Source organism: Pipistrellus hanaki (genome assembly GCF_964339955.1).
Source record: "Pipistrellus hanaki genome assembly, chromosome: 3".
Classification (NCBI taxonomy): domain Eukaryota; kingdom Metazoa; phylum Chordata; class Mammalia; order Chiroptera; family Vespertilionidae; genus Pipistrellus; species Pipistrellus hanaki.
In genome coordinates, this window is record NC_140505.1 from 23,383,182 (window position 1) to 23,403,395 (window position 20,214).

General features: G+C 41.8%; 1 protein-coding gene across 13 annotated transcripts in view; it reads right to left on the reverse strand.

The window, feature by feature from the left end:
* SLC20A2 (solute carrier family 20 member 2) overlaps positions 1-20,214 on the reverse strand; it is a 94,689-nt gene that overhangs the window by 27,104 nt on the left and 47,371 nt on the right. For all 13 annotated transcript variants that reach the window (XM_084876497.1, XM_084876498.1, XM_084876505.1 and 10 more), the window contains 4 exons: positions 12,438-12,990; positions 7,167-7,307; positions 5,776-5,861; positions 2,779-2,875 (listed from right to left, as the gene is read on the reverse strand). In XM_084876497.1, coding sequence (XP_084732623.1) covers positions 2,779-2,875; positions 5,776-5,861; positions 7,167-7,307; positions 12,438-12,726 — 613 coding nt within the window. In that variant the 5' untranslated portion in view covers positions 12,727-12,990. The remainder of the gene's footprint in view (positions 1-2,778; positions 2,876-5,775; positions 5,862-7,166; positions 7,308-12,437; positions 12,991-20,214) is intronic.

The following is a 20,214-nucleotide window of genomic DNA, read 5'->3' on the forward strand; positions in this document are numbered from 1 at the left end:
AATGTATTAAGGCTGATGTATTTTGACTGTCCTTCATGGTGACAGGAGGTACCAGGTACTACGCGCTAGGTATCTTCCCCAGGCCAGTCACCAATGTCAGAAGTCGAGTGTTTCATTCTTTAAATTTAAATTTGAATTTTCTATACTTGGTCTAGGAATGTCATAATAAAGAGCCCATGGCTCGGGACTAGACTATCTGCTTCTGATTTTGGTTCTGCACCTCACTATTACATGACCTTGAGTGCCCAGTATTGTTGTGCCTCAGTTTCCCATTGGTAAAGTGAAGCCAGCAAAGCAATATTACCAATTTTCTAAAGGAGTGTGGACGACTAAAAAGATGAATTCATATAAAAGTAAGCTCAGCTGAAACCGGTGTGGCTCAGTGGATAGAGCATCGGCCTGTGGATTGAGGGGTCCCGGGTTCGATTCCAGTCAAGGGCATGTACCTTGGTTGTGGGCACATCTCCAGTGAGGGGTGTGCAGGAGGCAGCTGATGGATGTTTCTCTCTCATTGATGTTTCTAACTCTCTGTCCCTCTTCCTTCCTCTCTGTAAAAAAATCAATAAAATATATTTTTTTAAAAATAAATAAAAAATAAATAAAAGTAAGCTCAATATAAGTTAGCATTTATAGTATTTATTTCTCACAACCTCTCTTTGTAGTATTTATATAATCCTTACTGTCTTATCCATTATGTAGTTTAATTTTCTCTAGAATAACTTAAGTCTCCCAGTAAGATGATTCTTTTAGCAAAGATGCAATAAAGGTGTAGCAGAAGATGAGGAAAAGAAAAAGTAGAGATGGGAAAAATATGCAAAGTATAAAACAGTCAAATTTTAATTTAAAAAAATCATAGAGTTGACTTCTGACATTTGGAAGAACTGGGGAGCAAGAAGAGAGGTTGGGAAAATAAAACAAAAAAAAATTGTCCTTATTTGAACCTATTCCCATTTCCAGGGCTGGGCACTACAAAGACATCCCGGCCTTCACGTGGCTCAGTCTTCAGTCACTTGGCCACAGGTGTCTGGCTGTTGACAGTTGCCCAGCTTTTGGTTCAGCTACTTGAACTCTAAGAGCCTAAACAAAGTTAACAACGAGGACTCGAGCGAGAAGATGGACAAGAATCCCTCTGCCACGGTTCACTCCCAACCTGGGCTCCAGGCCTGCCCAGCACTGTTTTTTCTCTGCCTTGGATTCCCATTTATAGATCAGGAAAACTGCCTGCCAAACACACTCCATAGTCCATGAGTTACAAAACCCGAAGGGCCATCAGGCCGCTGTTATCTGAGGCTAGGGTTTCATCGCTCCAACCGCCATGACCTTCAGCTTTGGGCTTCTCATAACTTAAAGCAGCTGTGGGGCCTCCGGCCAGGCTGCCACCCAGAGCCTGAAGTCCTGATCACAAGTGTTCAGACAGTAATGATCGATGTTTCCAATGCTGCAGAGATGCCAAAGTAGCCATCTAACGCTAAGGGACCATTTAGAAAGTGTTTTATTACTGGCACTGACGTGCATAGCATATAATTACAGATGGCTATTTATTTTTTTATTTTATTTTTAAAAATATATATTTTATTGATTTTTTACAGAGAGGAAGGGAGAGGGATAGAGTTAGAAACATTGATGAGAGAGAAACATCGATCAGCTGCCTCCTGCACACCCTCCCACTGGGGATGTGTTCACAACCAAGGTACATGCCCTTGACCGGAACCAAACCTGGGACCCTTGAGTCTGCAGGCCAATGCTCTATCCACTGAGCCAAACCAGTTAGGGCACAAATGGCTATTTAAATCTGAGTAAAACTGCTGTAAGAAAGCCTAAGTTGGGAAATTCATAAGGGTTTCCCCCTATTTTGGAAGAGGGTATTTTTCTACTGTAATCTGACGTGCTGTTTCGAGACACTGTATCTTTTGATTAGAGAGGAAGACTTTTGTCAGATATGGCCAATAACTGAGTCTTACTCCATCAAAGACATAAACAAGAACAACAACACAAACATATCTACTGACTCCTGATCTCCCCACACAATGGGCTTATTCAGGATCTGGCTATAGGAGGGCACCTCCCAGAGAAGCAGGAGGCATCCTCTCTACCACAACATGTACGGAAATACTGACTTAGCATGTTACCAGTCCACCCACATTGAAATGTGGGCAAATGAGAATAATATACATAATTTTTTTTTTTATCCCTTGAAAATGGAAAAGAACAAGACTTTTAACCCTGCTCTCCCAAACTCCGAACCCTTGTAAAGAAGAACAAAAGCTGTCGGGATCGGAAGAAAAGGAGTAATTTTGAAAAGAAGATCACCATTGGTTTTAGTATCTAAGAAACAACAGTTGCTGGACTCATTTGTCTGACAGTTTCCAGCGAGTTTGGTATTTGTGCTCTCGACCACACTGGCCTGTCCTCTGGTGTGTCACCAATGTGTGGACACGCTCACATGTGCTCCCCACCCCTCCCCGGCTCAGGGAGGCGTGAGGAGTTAGATCCCATTCTGAGACTCAGAAGGTGCAAGAAGCCACTAAGGCAACAGAGCTGGGTAAGTGGCAGAATGGGAATTGCAATTTTCTTTTTTTAAACTTGAAAGTCTGTTGCCTTTGCACTTCACTTATCTCTGAGTATTTAAGACTAGTAAATGCATTTGCTGCTCTTTTTACGGTTCCATAATGACAGCGAGTGCTGCTTTCCACTGTCACCCACAATCATGCCAGCACCCAGCACACCAACCATCAGATGGTAACGCCCTGCCTGGATGTAAGCCCAAGGAATTCTTACCTGGTGCTCCCGTGTACATGATGGAAAACACATTTATTGCTATCGTAGCAGCATAGAACACCGGCAGGGCCCGGAGGCCATTGGGAACAGGGTCCTCCTGTGTGATAATGAGACAAAGTGAAAGGTCAGGGCTCAAGAAGCACCTGGAGCCAACACAGGCAACAGGGTCTAAAACACTGCTACATGAAAATCCTCCCAAACTCTGCGTGGCCAAACTGCTGGCATGGCACTGCCGGGTGACCTGCTTCACAGGACCGCAGCGGCTTGGGCCTCTCTCCCACACAAATGCCATTTCAGAGAGCTCACAAGTGTGCCCAGCAGACACTTCAGGGCACTAGGATCACATGAGTTGATGCCAGCTGTAGAGACAGAGAAACTGTCAGGTTAGGTCCGTTTCTGGGACCGAAGCGCAGAGATTGGCATCTACTTCAAAATCTGTGACACACTACTCTAAATTCAGGTTGGTGCTAAAAAAAAAACCCCTACTTTTAACAAATACTCTGAGGCTCGGCTCCTTGAGAATGTCTGATAAGAGCCAAGTAACTTGAATGCCAAGGCATTGCTATAGGTTTTATGTCACTCTATTACACAACGCATTTCAGCTCTATCAAAATGTGGAAAGCAAATTGCCATGTGCCATGGTTTTTTAAAACTTCTTATAAGGTACAGTATTTATGCTTCAATTATTAAAAGCTAAAAAACTGGCCCTCGCCAGTTTTGCTCAGTGAATAGACCATTGGCCTGCAAACTAAAAAGTCCTGGGTTCAATTCTGGTCAAGGGTACATGCCCGGGTTATGGGCTTAATTTCCAGTGGGAGGCATGCAAGAGGTAGCCAATCAATGATTCTCTCTGATCATTGATGTTTCCATCTCTCTCTCCCTCTCCCTTCCTTTCTAAAATCAATAATATATTAAAACAAATAAATAAACAGTACACAAAAACTGTGGGTTCTTTATCTAATAAAACATGTATTTACAATGTTAGGGTTCTGGTACAACACTCCCTAAATCTATTACTTCACAAGTAAGGTACAGCACATGTTTTAGGCTAAATAACATCTCAGAGAATATTAGAAACTCAGAGTTTTAAGCAGATATACAGAGGATTTTGGAACAAAAATGCAGACTGAGAACCCCTCAACATAGCACTGGCACATAGATGTTGCCTGAATAATTTAAAAAATGACTTCTAATAACCATGTAAGATATTCATACTTAATATGAATATGCTATCTTCCCACAATAAAAGGAAGATTAGACCTAAACATTGATGTGAGCTACAGGATGAGGAGAAATAGAGACCATCTCTAAGATTTCCACTGTCAAATGCAAACACATATAGGAATCAGTAGGTTTGCAGAACAGTACACCTCATCAAGAACCTATTCTGGAATATCCCAAGCAGCCACCAGCATTTGTCGAGTGGCTTGAGTTGATAGCACTGAGGTGTAAGAGCAGGGGTAGGAGATGATTCAACTGCATGAGAGTCACGGGCAGATCAGGAAGAGCAGGGAAAGGACAGCAAACATGAAGAACCAATGGGCAGGAGCTGAATCAAGAGGCACAGCAGTCATCTCATCTTAAAGAGCCCTGGCTGAATGGAAAACTAACACTGGGATGCTCAAATGCCTACTGCCTCTGTTTTCTAAAATGCTGTTTTCCAGGGGCCAAGGGATGCTAAAGAAAGATGCCCAACCAATAACTTCTGAAGGTGTGTAAGTCCTGAGTTCATGTTTTTAATTAAATCATGTTGTGTTTTTTCAAATAATCTACTCTTGTAACTCAAATGACAACTGTCTCATTGCAACCTGTCTCTTTTCCTCCTCCTCCCTCTCTCCTTTCTTCCTTCCTTCTTCCCATCCATTCATCCATCCATCTGTTGCCACCCACCCAAACTAAGTTAATGAGACAGTTATGATTCTACTCTCACAGAAATTATAGTAAAATAGCAAACAGACCACTAAGCAGGAAATAAAACACCGTAAACCACGAGAGTGCAATGATAGCAGGTGCACAGTGCTGTGGATATAAAAGAGAGGAACCAAGGGGAACTTGGGGTGGGAGAGGGAAGGCTTCCGGGAAGTGACACCTGGAAGTTAAGTAGGAGCAGGAGTTTTCCAGGAAGGGATGGATTCCAGGCAAAGGACATACAAAAGGTGAATGATAGAAGGCAGGAGGGGTGGCGCCTTCCAAGATGTAAACCAATATTAGTATGGCGGGCACCCAGGAGAAGGAATGGTAAGTTTGTACTTATCCAAGAGAATGAGCACTTCAGCAGACTACCAAGGCAACCCTGTGTGTCTTTAAGCAAGAGCACAGCTGAAGGAAGGTATGTCCCGATGTGCCCAGCCTGTGTGACCCAATGATCTAGGCTGCCTTATGGCTGACAAAACACCGCACCAACCTCTAGTCAGTCAGATAAAAAATGCAATCCATTTTTTTCTAGAATGCTAATCTCAGTAAGTTTTCATTTTAATCTCATTTTATTTTCGATAAACTACCCTTCCAATAGGTGTATTTTCTTCTTTTTATCCTTTTGAGGAGAGGAAAAAGTGTCTCAAGCTAGCTTTCTTCATTAAAACAAAGAGAAAGAAAGAATTCACCTTACATTTGGGAAAAGAAATTCTCCAGCTGTTTTTAGTAATAGTCAATTTCAAAATCCAACACTATGTCACTATACTGCTTCACATTCAGGAAATAATTACCTTTTCTTTTTGAGGTCCAAGCACAATGCCTGGGACTGTCAACTCATGAACACAATCACAGGGCGAGAAACAGTATTTGCAATGCTGGGTTCAGGGGTTCCCATCACCCCCAGGTACTCTGCCTTGAATCTTTCCTCCTATTTTATAGTAAAGTCTGATTCTAACTCCCCGGTGCAGTGCCTTAAAAATGTAAAAATACAAGTATTCCTCTGCCTCCTCTCACGATTAATTTCTATTGAGTAGAGCCAAAATTAGTTCTCAAACTTAATTTTTAAAAACCAGCCTCACTTACCTTTTTTAAGATGAAAATTCTGATCAGTACAAACAGCACGCCAGACATGAAACCAGACAATAGTGGAGATATAAACCAAGAAGCCACTGAATAATTAAAAAAAAAAAAAGTATAATGAATGCTGAAATTCTACGTAATTCAAGACATATTTATATAATACAATTATAACAAATATAAATATAACAAATATTTATAAATATAAATATTTAAATAATTATAATAAATATTCCTGGAATCACTCATCTTAATTCAACCCTAACAAGCCCTGCCCTGGCAAAGCTTACATGCACCCATGCACAGCTCTGCACAGACACAGGAACGGTCCCACAAAGATGAACTTGATTCCGAACGAGCCCCTTCTGCCTGCTGTTCTCATCAATCCACAAGGAGACCCGGACCTTGTTCCAACATAAAGGTGCTTTGAAAAGTGGGCCACCTTCCATTTCACTTTCCACCTCCAGCCTGAGCCTGTCATCCTGACACGGCCTCTAGCTAGTAGTTCCCAACTCTGGCTGCACATAAGAAAATATGTGGGGAGTTTTCAGAACTAGTTACACTCTGGCTCCACCCCCAGAATTCTGATTTAAAACGTTTGGAATGGGGCCTGGCACTGATATTTTAAATCTGCTCCCCCAGATAATTCCAATGGGCAGACAGCGTTGAGAACCATGGTTCTAGGAGCCTGGGATCTAAAGTGATTTTCCTGGCCATCTGAGTCCCTGCTTGGGATTCAACCTAAGCTCCTGAAGTCACAATGATTCTTAAAAGGACAGCAACTCAGAGGATGGAGATGGGGAGAGGGCATTTCTTACAACAGGCGGGTTGGTGCTTATGGGGCTGAATGGATTTCCCTCTTGCAAAGAGCCACGGCTAGGAAGCAAGCTGCCAAACTTCTTAAAACAGACCTGCTGAGCAGCCTACAGCCCGGAACACTCGAGCGCCTCCTCTGTACAGGCAGACTGGGCGATTTCTTAACTGTAGTGAGGTCAATAACACGGGGCTCATTTCAAGGCTTCCCCATGACCATGAACTTCGACTCCTAGACACTAAGGGTACTTTCCTCATTAGGACCTAATTTTTCTCTGACTACAGACTGATTTCAATGAGATAAATTTCTTTTCTGCTTGGAAACAACAGATAAATATTGATTTTTTTCAAAGCTGGAGGACAATGTAACATTTCAAGGAGTGTTTGGAGGCAAAAAAAAAAAAAAAATTCTCAAACACCTAACAATTAAAAATACAGAATTTTAAGGAAAATTATATTACCCATATAGATCTTCTAAACCTTAACATTTGAAGGAAAAATATATTATAATTGCAACTTTTAATAAAACTTACTCTAGAGAATGTAAACTTTCCTTCTTATACGTAAAAGAAAATGGCAATTACCAATCTTGACCAGCTCCATCCACTGTACACCTTTGGTGCCAATCGCAACAAGTGAGAATCCTATAGTTGCACCAACAATGCAATGAGTTCCTGAGATGGGAAGTCTCAGGAAGGATGCAATCAGTTGCCAAACAGCTGAACCTAGAAGTGGGAAGATTTAAAAAAAGAAAAAAGTCAGGTATAAGGTATAGCAAGCATGTCAAACTCACGGCCCTTGAGCCGCATGCAGCCCACAAGGAATATTTTTGCAGCCCAGCCAATATAATGGTATGTAAGAAAACATTAATTTTATCATTGCTCTTGTTCTATTTTATACTATACTTTTCTAAATAAACCTATGTTTCAATAAAAATTAAAACTTTTGTTTTTTTGCGACCCACAAAAACTTAATCTTTGCTTATTTGGCCCGTGTTAGCCTTTGAGTTTGACATGCTTGAGGTACAGCATCTCCAACAGCCACAAAAGAAAGAAATACAAATTACTGTTCTCCACAGCAACACCCATGGGGTTCATTTTCTGTGGTGGCTCCTTTACAAAGCACTAATATCCTGACAAAATTATCCAATTAACTTGAGTCTAAGAAAGTCTTCAACCCTGGAGGGAAAATGATCATTTATTTAAAGAAAAGTCTCTTGATGCCGGTTACTAACTGCCCTTGTCACATTTAGGTAAGAGAGCTGATAATGAACTTTCTCTGATGTGAAGTGTGGCCAAGACCAAACAAGAGATCGAGGACTTGAATAAACAGAGAAACGAGAAAGGTTGCACACGAGAAAGGATTTCACCATGGTTAGGCCTCGTAGTCACATAATGAGGAGGGTTAAATATCGGCTGTCGTATTAGTCTGTACACGAGAGCGTGTACCACCACGTTGCTTTTTCATTCTTGCCTCTCATGTGAGAAGGAGCTATGATATTTAACCCGAAGTTGGGCCTCTCCTCTCAGCCCCTGCCCGGAACGATGGGGCTTTTCCTTACACGTTCTCATGTCTTCTACTTCTTGGGAGTTAAGAGGATCCCTTCGTTTGGCTTTATGTCCTTTTACCTCAATTTCACCACTCATTTTCAGGCTTAATGCTTTTCTAGGCTACAGTTCAGATGTTTTCATAAGCAGATCAGGTTTTGCAGTGAAGTACTAAAAGCATCAGCTGGGAGGGATCACTCTCAGACACAAATGTTGAAAAGTTCATATAGAGCTGAAGGGGACAAGAGCTTGGCGGATAAGCAGGTCCGTTATTAATCCCAAATGTTAATTCTGGAAATCTGGTTGCTTGGCAGCAGCAGCACTCACTCTCAAGCAGATCCTTGGCATTTTCTTAAAAAAAAATCGGAGTTAAGGGGGATCGTTAAAGGCTGTGCAGGTCCGTTTGTGAGGCAAGGCTGACAGCTGCTCCACAAGCGCTGGGCATGCTGACCTTTGAGCTGCCCTGGGCTGTGGCCCCGGGCCTGTCCCTGACGTGTGTGCTGGAAGGAGAAGGGCCAGCCCTGTGCTGCCTGCCCGGTAACAAGGGCTCCCTGGCTGCACCCAGGCTTCCGGGTGAATAATTCCTTAAGCCCTCGCAGCTAAGCCCCGAGTTCTGCAGGGACTACATAGTTGTTTTAAAAATAAAGCCAGAGTTTGGAGCATGTTTCACAGCATAGAATCATAACTTAAAATACAAACTTTGTGATTTCGATTATTTCTTTACCAAAATTTAAATAATTTAGTGATGTTAAGAGCATGGTATAAAGTCATCCATATGATCGAGACCATGAGATTTCTTTCCCTTCCTGGAAAGCGGCTATTCTCTCTCTGGCTAACTTTATAATGTATAATAGATCCTGGAGCAGGACGGTTTGTAAGGAAAGGTAGGGAGAATGAGCTGCTTGAGAAGGAAGAAGGAAAGACTCAGGAGGCCAGTGGGAAGAGTGAAGGAGCAGCTGAGAGGAGGGGGAAAAAAGGCAGGTATTTGTAGGGACCTTGCAAAGTGAGAGAGTGAAAGGCCTCCCTAACCCCAGGAATTTCTGAAGGCATGTAGGATTACATTTGTGTTAAGAAAAACAGTAAGAAAGAGAAACATATTTTAACCTAGAAAAATATGTGTTAGCCTACAAAAATGAAAGGGGTTAAATACAGGATGCAGGCATAAGACAAAGCCTAGCAAATGTTGGCTGGGGGTGGGGAGCGGTACAAATGGGCATCATTGAGGCAATAGGTTCCTGGGAAGATGGAAGAAGGGTAGAGCCAAGGTTCAGGGTTGCCATGGAGGCAAACAGGCAGGCAGGCACGAGTGAGTGCGGGCAGGGGGAAGGCTCAATGGTTATGGGCAGGGAGGGAGCCTTATGGGGAGTATGTACTTGTTAGTGTGCTTCAAGGAGATGGCTTCTTCATGCAGGTGTGGGCATTTCTATGGCAAGATGGTAGGTTTTGGATTCTCAGATTTTTTAAACCATTGATGGTTTCACATTAAGTGGATTCATTACTGCTTTAGTATTAAGCTAGAGTCCCAAAAGATAACTTGTTCAAGAAGTTTAGCTAGCACTAACCATTTCTTCCACCCAACCAACTAACGCCACCACAGCTTTATCAGAAAGCAGAGAGCCATGGGCTTCGGGAGAACTTTCTACAAGAGAAGAAAACAAATAGAACAGAATAAAAGGACAGGGGAAGCAAGGGAGATAAGAGATGGATGTAGAATGTAGAAAAGGAAGATTGAGAGAATCAGGCATCTGAAGAGAATCAGCATTGATTTTGGTCAGTAATAATTATACCTTCATTTTAAATTTACATAGCTCCCATTTGTAAGGAAACCAATTTTGAAAATCTAGGTAACCCATATAAATTCCCAACAAAATGGGCTTTGAGATACATGTAACCATACAAAAGAGAAGGAATAGTGGGAAGGGGAGGGAGAGGGAAGAGGAGGACTAGGTCAGTGGTTGGCAAACCGTGGCTTGCTAGCCACATGCAGCTCTTTGGCCCTTGAGTTTTTAGCAAAGCCAGCTTAGGAGTACCCTAATTAAGTTAATAACAATGTACCTATCTATATAATTTAAGTTTAAGAAATTTGGCTCTCGAAATTTTAATCGTTGAACTGTTGATAGTTGGCTCTGTTGACTAATGGGTTTGCCGACCACTGGACTAAAAGAAAGAGATGAAGGAGAAGGAAGGGGAGGAGGAGGAGGAGAACAAGAAGGAAGGAAGAAAGGGAGAAAGGGAAGGAGAAAAGAAGAGAAGGAGAAAGGAAAGAAGAGAGAGAGAGAGAGAGAGAGAGAGAGAGAGAGAGAGAGAGAGAGAGAGAGAGAGAGAGATAGATAAGGAAAGAAAGAAGGAAGAAACCAAACAAAACCCAAGTTATTCAAGCAAAACCCCAAATTGCTCTGGTTAACCTAAATTCTAGTTGGGGTAAGTATTCTTCATTCTTTCAGTAAAGAGCCAAGGCCAGGGGTGGGAAAACTACTGCCCACACAGAAAAGCCAGCCAGCAATTTCATGAGCTCCGCTCCCGAGACTTTCTGTCGCTCTGAGGCCTCAGTGTGGCCTCACTGACAAGTCTCTAATAAGCACACAATTCTTCAAGTTTCATCCAATGAAAGGAGAAATTTCTGTAAATATTTAATTCTATCCGTGTTTTTCTTTATTCCTTCCCTACTTTCAACATCTCTTGCCCACATCATCCCGACTGGAAAAAAAAAATCTTAATTTCAGGTCATATGATTATGTCTTGGACATCTATCACAGCTACAAACTGATGAATTTTAAAAGTAACTTACTTTTTTATGAGAAATTTCAATTATATCTGACTTTAATAAAAACATATATTCACTGAAGTTAAGTAAGATTCAATCATTACAAGAGCTGTTGGAATTAAAGCAATCGTGAGCCTTACATCTTTAAAACACAAAATGTTCAGTGGAGACATAGGCACTCAAGTTACCAGCCCACCACGCTTAGTCACATTTAATTCCTTAGTACATTGGCCTGCTTCAGATCAAGTGCCTCAACAATTCAGACTAACTTGCTATAATAAAAAGATGATGGGTTATCTTAAATTTGGCAAATCACTTCCACATCCTGGGTGCTTAAACAATGCCAGTGACAAAACATAACTAGGAAGGAGCTGCGTTCTTGGTACACCAGCATCTTACCTCCTACTGCAGGACTCTTCGTACAAAAGGTAGGTCCAGTTTAAAGCAGAAGGTGGTAGAATTCCTCTCTGTCCCTCTCCTCCCTAACCAAATTACTTGAACAGATCAGCTGTCTGCCTTCATCTCTACCCCCAGGCAAGCAGAGAGAATCCGGTCAGCTGCACTTCAGGCACCTCAGTCTGAGTCTCCTTTTCTGAAGCAAGGGCAGTGAGGGAAGCGCCCCCCCAGTGCTTGGGTCTACGGTCACCTTGGGCAATGGAGAGATCCCACTGTCAGCCCAATCTCTCATTAACATACTTCACTGCCTTCAGCACTCCTCTCTCATGCAGACAACCGGAAACCACCCACAGGTGGCATACAAATGACCATTTGACTAGATAACACAACAAACATACCAAATGGAGCACCCAGAGGGAGAATCAGAAAATCAAAACAAAAGCCAGCAAGAGGATTACAAATGCTATACTACCCGTGTTTCCCCGAAAATAAGACATCCTCCGAAAATAAGACCTAGCGCATGGAAAGATAAGACATCCCCTGAAAATAAGACCTAGCGCAACTTTGGGAGAAAAAATTAATATAAGACACTGTCTTATTTTCGGGGAAACAGGGTAGCAGACCAGAATTTCTTGAAACACAAACACGATTTACTTGGTAACTGCTCTAAAACTTAAACTGAGAATACAAGTTAAATTAATAAGTATTGTTTTATTGGCATCCAAGTTTTCAAAAACAACTGCGTCCTAATTTATATATTAAAAAATCCACAAAAAAACAGAAATAAACCTTAAAGGAAATCTCTTAAATCTTTCAAAGACATTTTCTTAGATATGCTCACTATTTCTCTAATAAGAGCTGTCCTACAAATATCTTTGCCTGTACTTTATAAAAAGTACTCAGCTGAATCTATTTTAACAACCAGGTTTGCTAAACATTTAAGAAAATGTGTTTGCTTAATATTTGAACACTAAAAAAACCAACCAAATTAAAATGCAGAAAGCAAAAATAAGACAACAGCAATTATACAACATCAAACCAGTTTTTGCAAAGTTAAAGAAAAAAACACATTTATGGATATGACAAGAGCACTATAGAGAAGGTCAGTGGACACACTTCCCACAGGTATAAAGAATCAGGTTACTTACCGACCATTGCACTAACTTCCCCAGCCATTAGTGTTTCTACTGTCTCGTTGTAGAGGTTCACATCAATGATACCTTTTCGAATGGTCTCTCCTACTTTGGCTCCCAATAACACCGAGCCCGTGGTTTCAAATATTGAAGCCAAAATGCATGCCTGCTTCAAGGTCACTACGCCGGAGCCCACAGCAGTACCGAATGAATTGGCAACATCATTTGCACCAACAGAAAATGCCAATATAAAAGCTATGATAAAACCTAAAATGACCATCCACAAATACTCATCCATGGCCATTTTGGAAAGTGGGCTCTGGGTACTTTTCTTTCGCAGAAATATTTTAAATAAACGAAGCTTGAGGTTATAAACGTCGTAAGGCCGAGAGTTCTTGTAAACAGTGAGTTTGCTCTGGAAAGTGCTGGACAATGTTAGAGCCTGAACAAACTGCTAACTGCTGGTTTTCAAACTACTGTCAGTACAGTTCATTCGGTTGTGTTCAGTCAGCGGTAAAACACATTCCATATTTTTCCTCCCAATCTGGGAAAGCTGTGATGTCTCCTCCTGTAACAGAAAGAAAACAAAAGAAATCAATTATCCCAAGCAACCTGTAACAGTTTGTTCTTTCATAAATAAATGTTTTAAGCCTACTAATGGGATCTAACTTGGGCATGTGACAGATCTAACCATAGAGCAACACAAGGAAGATTATAATTAGGTTAACTAACTCTCCCCTCCAAAAACAAAAGCTGATTTCTAGAATGTCAGGAGTTGAGGCATGCTTTATAATTGCAAAACTGATAGTAAGCCTTAATGGAATAAGTTTTTTATACAGTCTGAAAAATACATTTGGTCATTCTCTTCAGAAAAGAAAATTGTCTCAAAGGAACAAATGATAAAGAAATGAGAAATTTGCCGAAAGCAGTTTGGCTCAGTGGAGAGAGCGTCGACCTGAGGACAGGAAGGTCCCGTTTTCGATTCCGGTCAAGGGCATGTGCCTTGGTTGCGGGCACATCCCCAGTGGGGTGTGTGCAAGAGGCAGCTGATCGATGATTCTCTCTCATCGATGTTTCTAACTCTCTATCCCTCTCTCCTCCTCTCTGTAAAAAAAACAATAAAATATATATTTTTTAAAAAAAAGAAATGAGAAATTTATCAGTCGTGGCTGGGTAGCTCAGTTGATTAGAGCATCATCCTGATATGCCAAGGTTGTGAATTTGATCCTTGGTCAGGGCACATACAAGAAGCAACCAATGACTGCATAGATGGGTGGAATAGCAAATCAATGTTTCTCTCTCACTCTTTTTCTCTCTCCCTTTCTCTCTCTCAAATCAATCAATCAGTCAATAATTTTTGAGAAATTCAATTACAATTTTTTTCAAGTGCGTGAAATATGTAAAATTTTTTGGCTAAATTCAGATTACCAAATCTGAATCTGTGACACCACAGGGGGTGACTACCTGCCTGCACATTTATGCATAAGGAGTGTGGACTTGGCACTGTGGCTGCATCATGTGTGTCTAAAAATGGAAGTTTACAGGTTCTGGTACAAAGTAAGTCATCCCCAAGGTGGCACAGAAGGAACAGAGAAAGTTGGTGAACGAAGGCATGTTATAAAAGCACAAGAGAGTGCATGTCACTATTCCACTACTTCCCATTCACTTGGAGGAAAAGCCAGAGGCCTAACCATGGTCTGGAAGACAATCTAAAACTCCTCAGGGCTCCACGCCCAGCTCACTGACCTCAGCTCCTGTTCACCTTCTTCCCTCACTGGTTCCTTGCTTTTCCATGCAAACATTCACCACTCACCACAGGGCCTTTGTACCTGCTGACCCTCTGCCAGGAAAAATCTCCCTGACAGCTGCACAGCTCACCCTGCACACTATTTAGGTCTCTGCTCAAACATCACCATTCGAGAGCCTTCCTGACCTTGTGAAAGAGCAGCCCCTCCCCAACACCATTAGCCATCCCTATCACCTAACTTTTTTCTCTCCTACTCATCTATTCATTCATGCATGCATTCACTCATTGTCTGTCTTCTCTCACCAGGATGCAGACACTTTGTTGAATTCACTAATGTATTTCCAGTACAGAGAGCAGTGCCTGGGAGCAGTAAGCCCTAAAAAATTTGTTGAATAAATAAAGAAGTTATTAAACAAATGGAGAAAAGTCTTGCATAGTCTTCATTCTGAGATGAACAGATGTCACAAAATCAATACATCTGTGAAGTTAAAATGTCACTAAAAGCTTCAGAATTACAATATTCTATTATTATAGGGTATAATATCTGTGTATTTTCTTTGATGGCAGTAGGCACATAGGAAGATGACTGGCAAAGTGTAATCCTTCATAAATGCTTGTTGAATTGAATAAATTAGGCTCATACACAATATAATGATCAATAAACATCAAGGTTACGTAGGGGAATAAAAGCAGGACACAAAATGTTATGTACACTGTGATTATGGTAATGTTAAAAATTCATATAAAAAGACCAACAGGTATAATAATATTAAAACAATAGTTGAGTGTGAATGCTAGTGTTATAGATGATTTTTCCCCTTTTCTCCAAATATAGTTATGTGCTTTTCAAGTTAAAATAATATATAATAAACAAAATAAACATAGATTGAGCATTACCTCTGTATGCAATGCTATAGGCAGACAGTGAAATGGAATGTGTGCTCTATAGATCTGATTGCTTTCAAAGATTATTCTGGCTGTGATGTGGAAAATAAATTGGCTAGAAGGTGAGAGTAAATGTGGAGAGACTAATTACAAGGCTACAACATGGTTCAGGCACAAGGGAGGCCTTCCGGACCCAGGGTGGTGGTGGTGATGAGTTAAGAGGTACTTTGGCAGCTAAAGTCAACAGGACTTGGTGGTGGTTTACATATGGGTGTTGCGAGGGGATAAATGGTTATTGACGTGTGGAATTGGACTGAAAAATAACTGAGTGGGTGTTTTCCCTTTTGTACTGTTTTTAGGTGGTAGGATAGGGTTGACCACAGGTTCACTTCAGACATGTTACACAAAGAGGTAAAACGCAGGCACACAAAAGTGTGGTCAGTTGAGGCCCTACAGCAGGTGTGTCCTCAGTCCAGTTTTGCTTGGGGAAGGTTTTAATCATCAGTGGGGAAAGATTAGACTTACTCAAGACATGATGCTGGGATAACTTGCTAAGTGCTATCTGAAAGGAATGAGAAAAAGCTAAATCTCTACCTCACACCAAAGCAAATGAAAGAATTAGATGTAAAGACTGAAACCTGAAGAGCTTGAAAAAATTGAAAGCTTCCTAACTCTCTCTCCTTTCCCTGATGTGAAAGCCCTACAAGGGTGGCATTCACAGGACTGAAGGTTACAAGTTACTTTTCTTTTTTTATTTTCTTTTTTTATTAAATTATTATCTGTGTACATATCTTACCATCTCCCCCCCACATACATGCCCTCCCTCCCCAGAGTTTTGTGTCCATTGGTTGTACTTATATGCATGTATACAAGTCCTTCAGTTGATCTATTATCTCCCCCGGATCTCCCTACCCTCCCGGCTGTAATTTGACAGTCTGTTTGTTGCTTTACTGTCTCTATATCTATCTTTTGGTTCATCAGTTTATAATGTTCTTTATTATTCATAAATGAGTGAGGTCATGTGGTGTTTCTCTTTCGTTGACTGGCTTATTTCACTCAGCATGATGCTCTCCAATTCCATCCAGGTTGCTGCAAATGATGAGAATTCCTTCTTTTTTATGGTAACATATTATTCCATTGTTTAGATGTACCATAGTTTTTTGATCCAATCATCTGCTGACAGGCACCTAGGCTGTTTCCAAATCCTAGCTATTGTAAATTGTGCTGCTATGAACATAGGGGTGCATATATCCTTTCTGATTGGTTACTTTTCAATTTTCAAATGCCACCAACCTCTTGCATTTTAGGAAGAGGGACCTTAGAGTGTTTTGAATTATTATAGGAAGCACTGAGTGGTTTCTTAAGTTCTGTTTTCCAAACTTGTAATGTTCATAAGAGCTTCACTTTCTTTTCTCAGGACCCTGATGCCCTCTGAACAAGCTTCTCAACTTTTGGTTCCACCCACCATCGCTTCTGTTCCTCGATCTCTGAACCAACTCTACTCTCCTCAGCCTAAAGAGTGCCCTGTCAGGACTCTCAGGTGTTTATGGATTCTTTTCCTATAACTTTCTCTGTGAGATTATGCTTCAACTCTAGCCTCTTATCAACATTAGAAATCTGAATGTTCAAGTGAAAATAAACATTCTTAGAATATTTCTAGACAGATATGATTATGGCTTAAAATGGAATGCTGCTGAGTTATAACACTTAATGGAAATTTTTGCCAGAAGCAGCTTGGGTAGGAGAATCTTTTCTCTTGAATGCTGCCAAAGGTAACACCCAAAGTGACTTCTCCAAGCAAATGTGCTATGGAGATGTCCGTTCAGTTCTACCATCAGCAATCCCTCCTCTCTCAGCCTCAGACTCTAGTCACCTCCTCAATTGGCACAACCAGTCCCAGACAACCAGGTCCGTAGTGAATTGTGGCTTAGGTCCCTGGGGGATTTGACATTTTAAAAAACTTGCCCAGCCTTGACCAGGTAGCTCAGTTGGTTATAGCATCATCCCGATATGCAAGGTTGTGGGTTCGATCCCCAGTCAGGGCACAAACAAGAATCAACCAGTGAATGCATAAATAAGTGTGATAACAAATTGATGTTTTTCTCTCTCTCCCTTCCCCTCCCCCAAGATAATTAAAAAGAAAAAAAAAACTTTTAAAAAATAAATAAAGGATTGACCCACGTCCAGCCTCCTTTCCATGTGCTTCTGGCTTATGGGGATCTGTTTCCTGAGATTTTATGGACTGCCCCCAGATCAAGCCCCCTTCCAATTCAGGAAGAGAAGGAGCCAGGACTCCCCGCAGCAGACCTGGTACTCAGAAATAATTTTCCAATTCCTCTCCTAAACCCTCTAACAATGTAAAATTGATTTGAGCATTCTGACACTTAGGTAGAAATATGAAGACACAGATATCTCTTCAATGGTACAATGTAAAATCTAGTAACTCTGCTACTTGTGAGTCAGCCTGATAGCTCAGACATTAAAATTACTAGCTTTTCCTGACAATCCTACCTAATAAAATAGCAATATGCAAATTAACCATCACTCTGCTACCCCCACAAGTCATGCCCACCAGCCAATCAGAGGGAGTATGCAAATAAACCCAACCAAGATGGCTACAGCCAGAGAGAGCAGGAAGGAGGCTTGGGTTTCCCAGGCAATGGAGGAAGCTAAGCTTTCTGCCTGCCCTAGCCAGCCTAAGCCTCCACTCAAGGATACAACGTTTCAATTATAGAAGGTAAACAAATCCAAACAGAAATGGCGGCAGCCACAGAGTTTGAAAGAGCGGGAGGTTAGGGTTGCCCCGGCAATGGAGGAAGCCAAGCTTTCTACACACCCTGGCCTGCCCAGGCCTTTGCTCCAGGCTACAAAGTTTCAATTATAGAAGATACACAACCCCCCAAAAAACGGCTGCCGGCTATGGAACAAGCAGGAAGCTTGGCTCCGCTCCAGGTTACAAAGTTTCAATTGTAGAAGGTAAATAAATTCCAGATACCAGGGCCTCTGCTTGGGTTGCTGGGGGGTATGGCTGGCCTGCACCACTACAGGCCCCTTGCTCAGGCCACCCCACAGCCCAAGGAAACCCCCACCCTGATCCCAGACATTCTTCAGGGCAAACCAGCTGGCCCCCCACCCCTGCACCAGGCCTCTATCCTATCTAATAAAGAGGAATATGCAGATTGACCAATACTCCAACACACAAGATGGCTGCCCCCATGTGGTCAAAGATCATGCCCCATGTGGACACAAGATGGCCACCACAAGATGGCCTGCAGGGAAGGGCAGTTGGGAGGAATCAGACCTGCAAGGGAGGGCAGTTGGGGGCGATCAAGCCTGCAGGGGAAGGCAGGTAGGGATGACAGGCCAGCAGAGGAGGGAAATTGGGGGCAAACAGGCTGGCAGGGTGGACCAGTTAGACATCAATCAGGCTGGCATGGGAGTGGTTAGGGGGTGATCAGGCTGGCAGGCAGAAGCAGTTAGGGGCAATCAGGAAGGCAGGCAGGGGAACAGTTGGAAGCCAGCAGTCCTGGATTGGGGTCCCATATTAGAAAGGGTGCAGGCTGGGCTGAGGAACAACCCCCCCCCCCCCTCCATGCATGAATTTCATGCACTGGGCCTCTAGTATTTAAACAAAGAGGAAGAATCAGTTTTGGAATTTTATTATTTATAAAATAGTACAGTAGAAACAACATTTTTTTTTCAACATTCAGGATGTAGATCTTGTTATAACTAGTATCTATATATTAACATCATTCTTGAATAGCTCATGAAAACATCTACTTCACACACTTAAATTTTAAGAAAATTACTGGAAAGTCATAGTATGTTTATATAGAGAATATTGAGCTTCATATTTTCACACTAATGGTAAAAGATCAAAACACTTCTAAACAGCTCTGAGACTACCTTTAAGTGGCAAATTTGCAAATATGCAAAGCAGTCTATGAAACCCAGGAGCCTGGAGGAAGGCAGATGACATTTTGGCTGAGAGAAAAGTAAGAAAGGAAGGGAGGGGCAGAGAGGATGACAAGGGGATAGAAAGAGAGAGTAAGAAGGGGAAAGAAAATGATGTTCAAAGGCGAGACAAGACAATCAAGCCACCTGTGAGCCCAGCTTACAGCATGGGTCACGGAGGCAAAAAACCCCGCAGATTCAGAAGCAGGAAAAAGTAGGTTTACTCACTGAGGACAACCAGCACAAACATAAAGCCTGAGAGTAAAGATATCAAACATCCAAAGTGAATAAGCCGCAGATTTAACTGTATTGTGGAAAAGTGGCAAGGGCAGATTGATAATTTGCTATGGCTCTTACCCAGCACTGAATGTCCTTTCTCTCTGCTGTTAAAAAAATTGGAACATTTGTTTCTCCTGAATGGAGATGGGGAAAAAGTAAAGGAACTGCAGTCAGAAGACCTGGGTCCATTCCAGTCCAGCCAGCTATTGGCTACACAATCACTGAAATGACTCATCTAAGAATGACAATAATGTACACAGCGTGGCGGTTGTGTAAAGGTGCTGGCTCAGTGCCAGAATCCCTGCATGATGACTAATATCGGTGTTAACAAATAGACTCCTGGGGCTCAATCTTGGCTCTGCTACTAAGTAGCAGTGTGACACTGGGTAAGTCATGGACACTCTGAATCCTGTAAAGGAAGGATAGTAATAACACATGTACTTTACAGGTTTATTGCAGAATCAAAACTCACATAAGCAAAGTGTTTTCTAAGCTGGGCTTAGCATCAAGCAACTGGAAGCTATTGGTATTGGCTGTCGTCACAAGAAGAACTTACTAAGTTTCCAAATCCTTCTACTAGTTTGTGGATATATCCAGCCCACCTCTTTCTATGTAAAAACTCTAGCCTTGTCTTTGGTTAAAGGCTGACATATATTATAAGGCACAGGAACTTTTTTGAGGGGGACGAAGAGGCAGAGAAAAGTAACTATTTTGACCCAGTGGTCCCACTTCTAGGAATATATCCCAAGAAATTAGCACAATGTACCATAGCTAAGATCTGGAGCCTAAGTGCCCATCAGCAGATGAATGGATTAAAAAACTGTGGTACATCTACACAATGGAATACTACGCTGCAGTAAAAAAAGAAGAAGGAGGAGGAGGAGGAGAAGGAGGAGGAGGAGGAGGAATGCTTACCATTTGCAACAG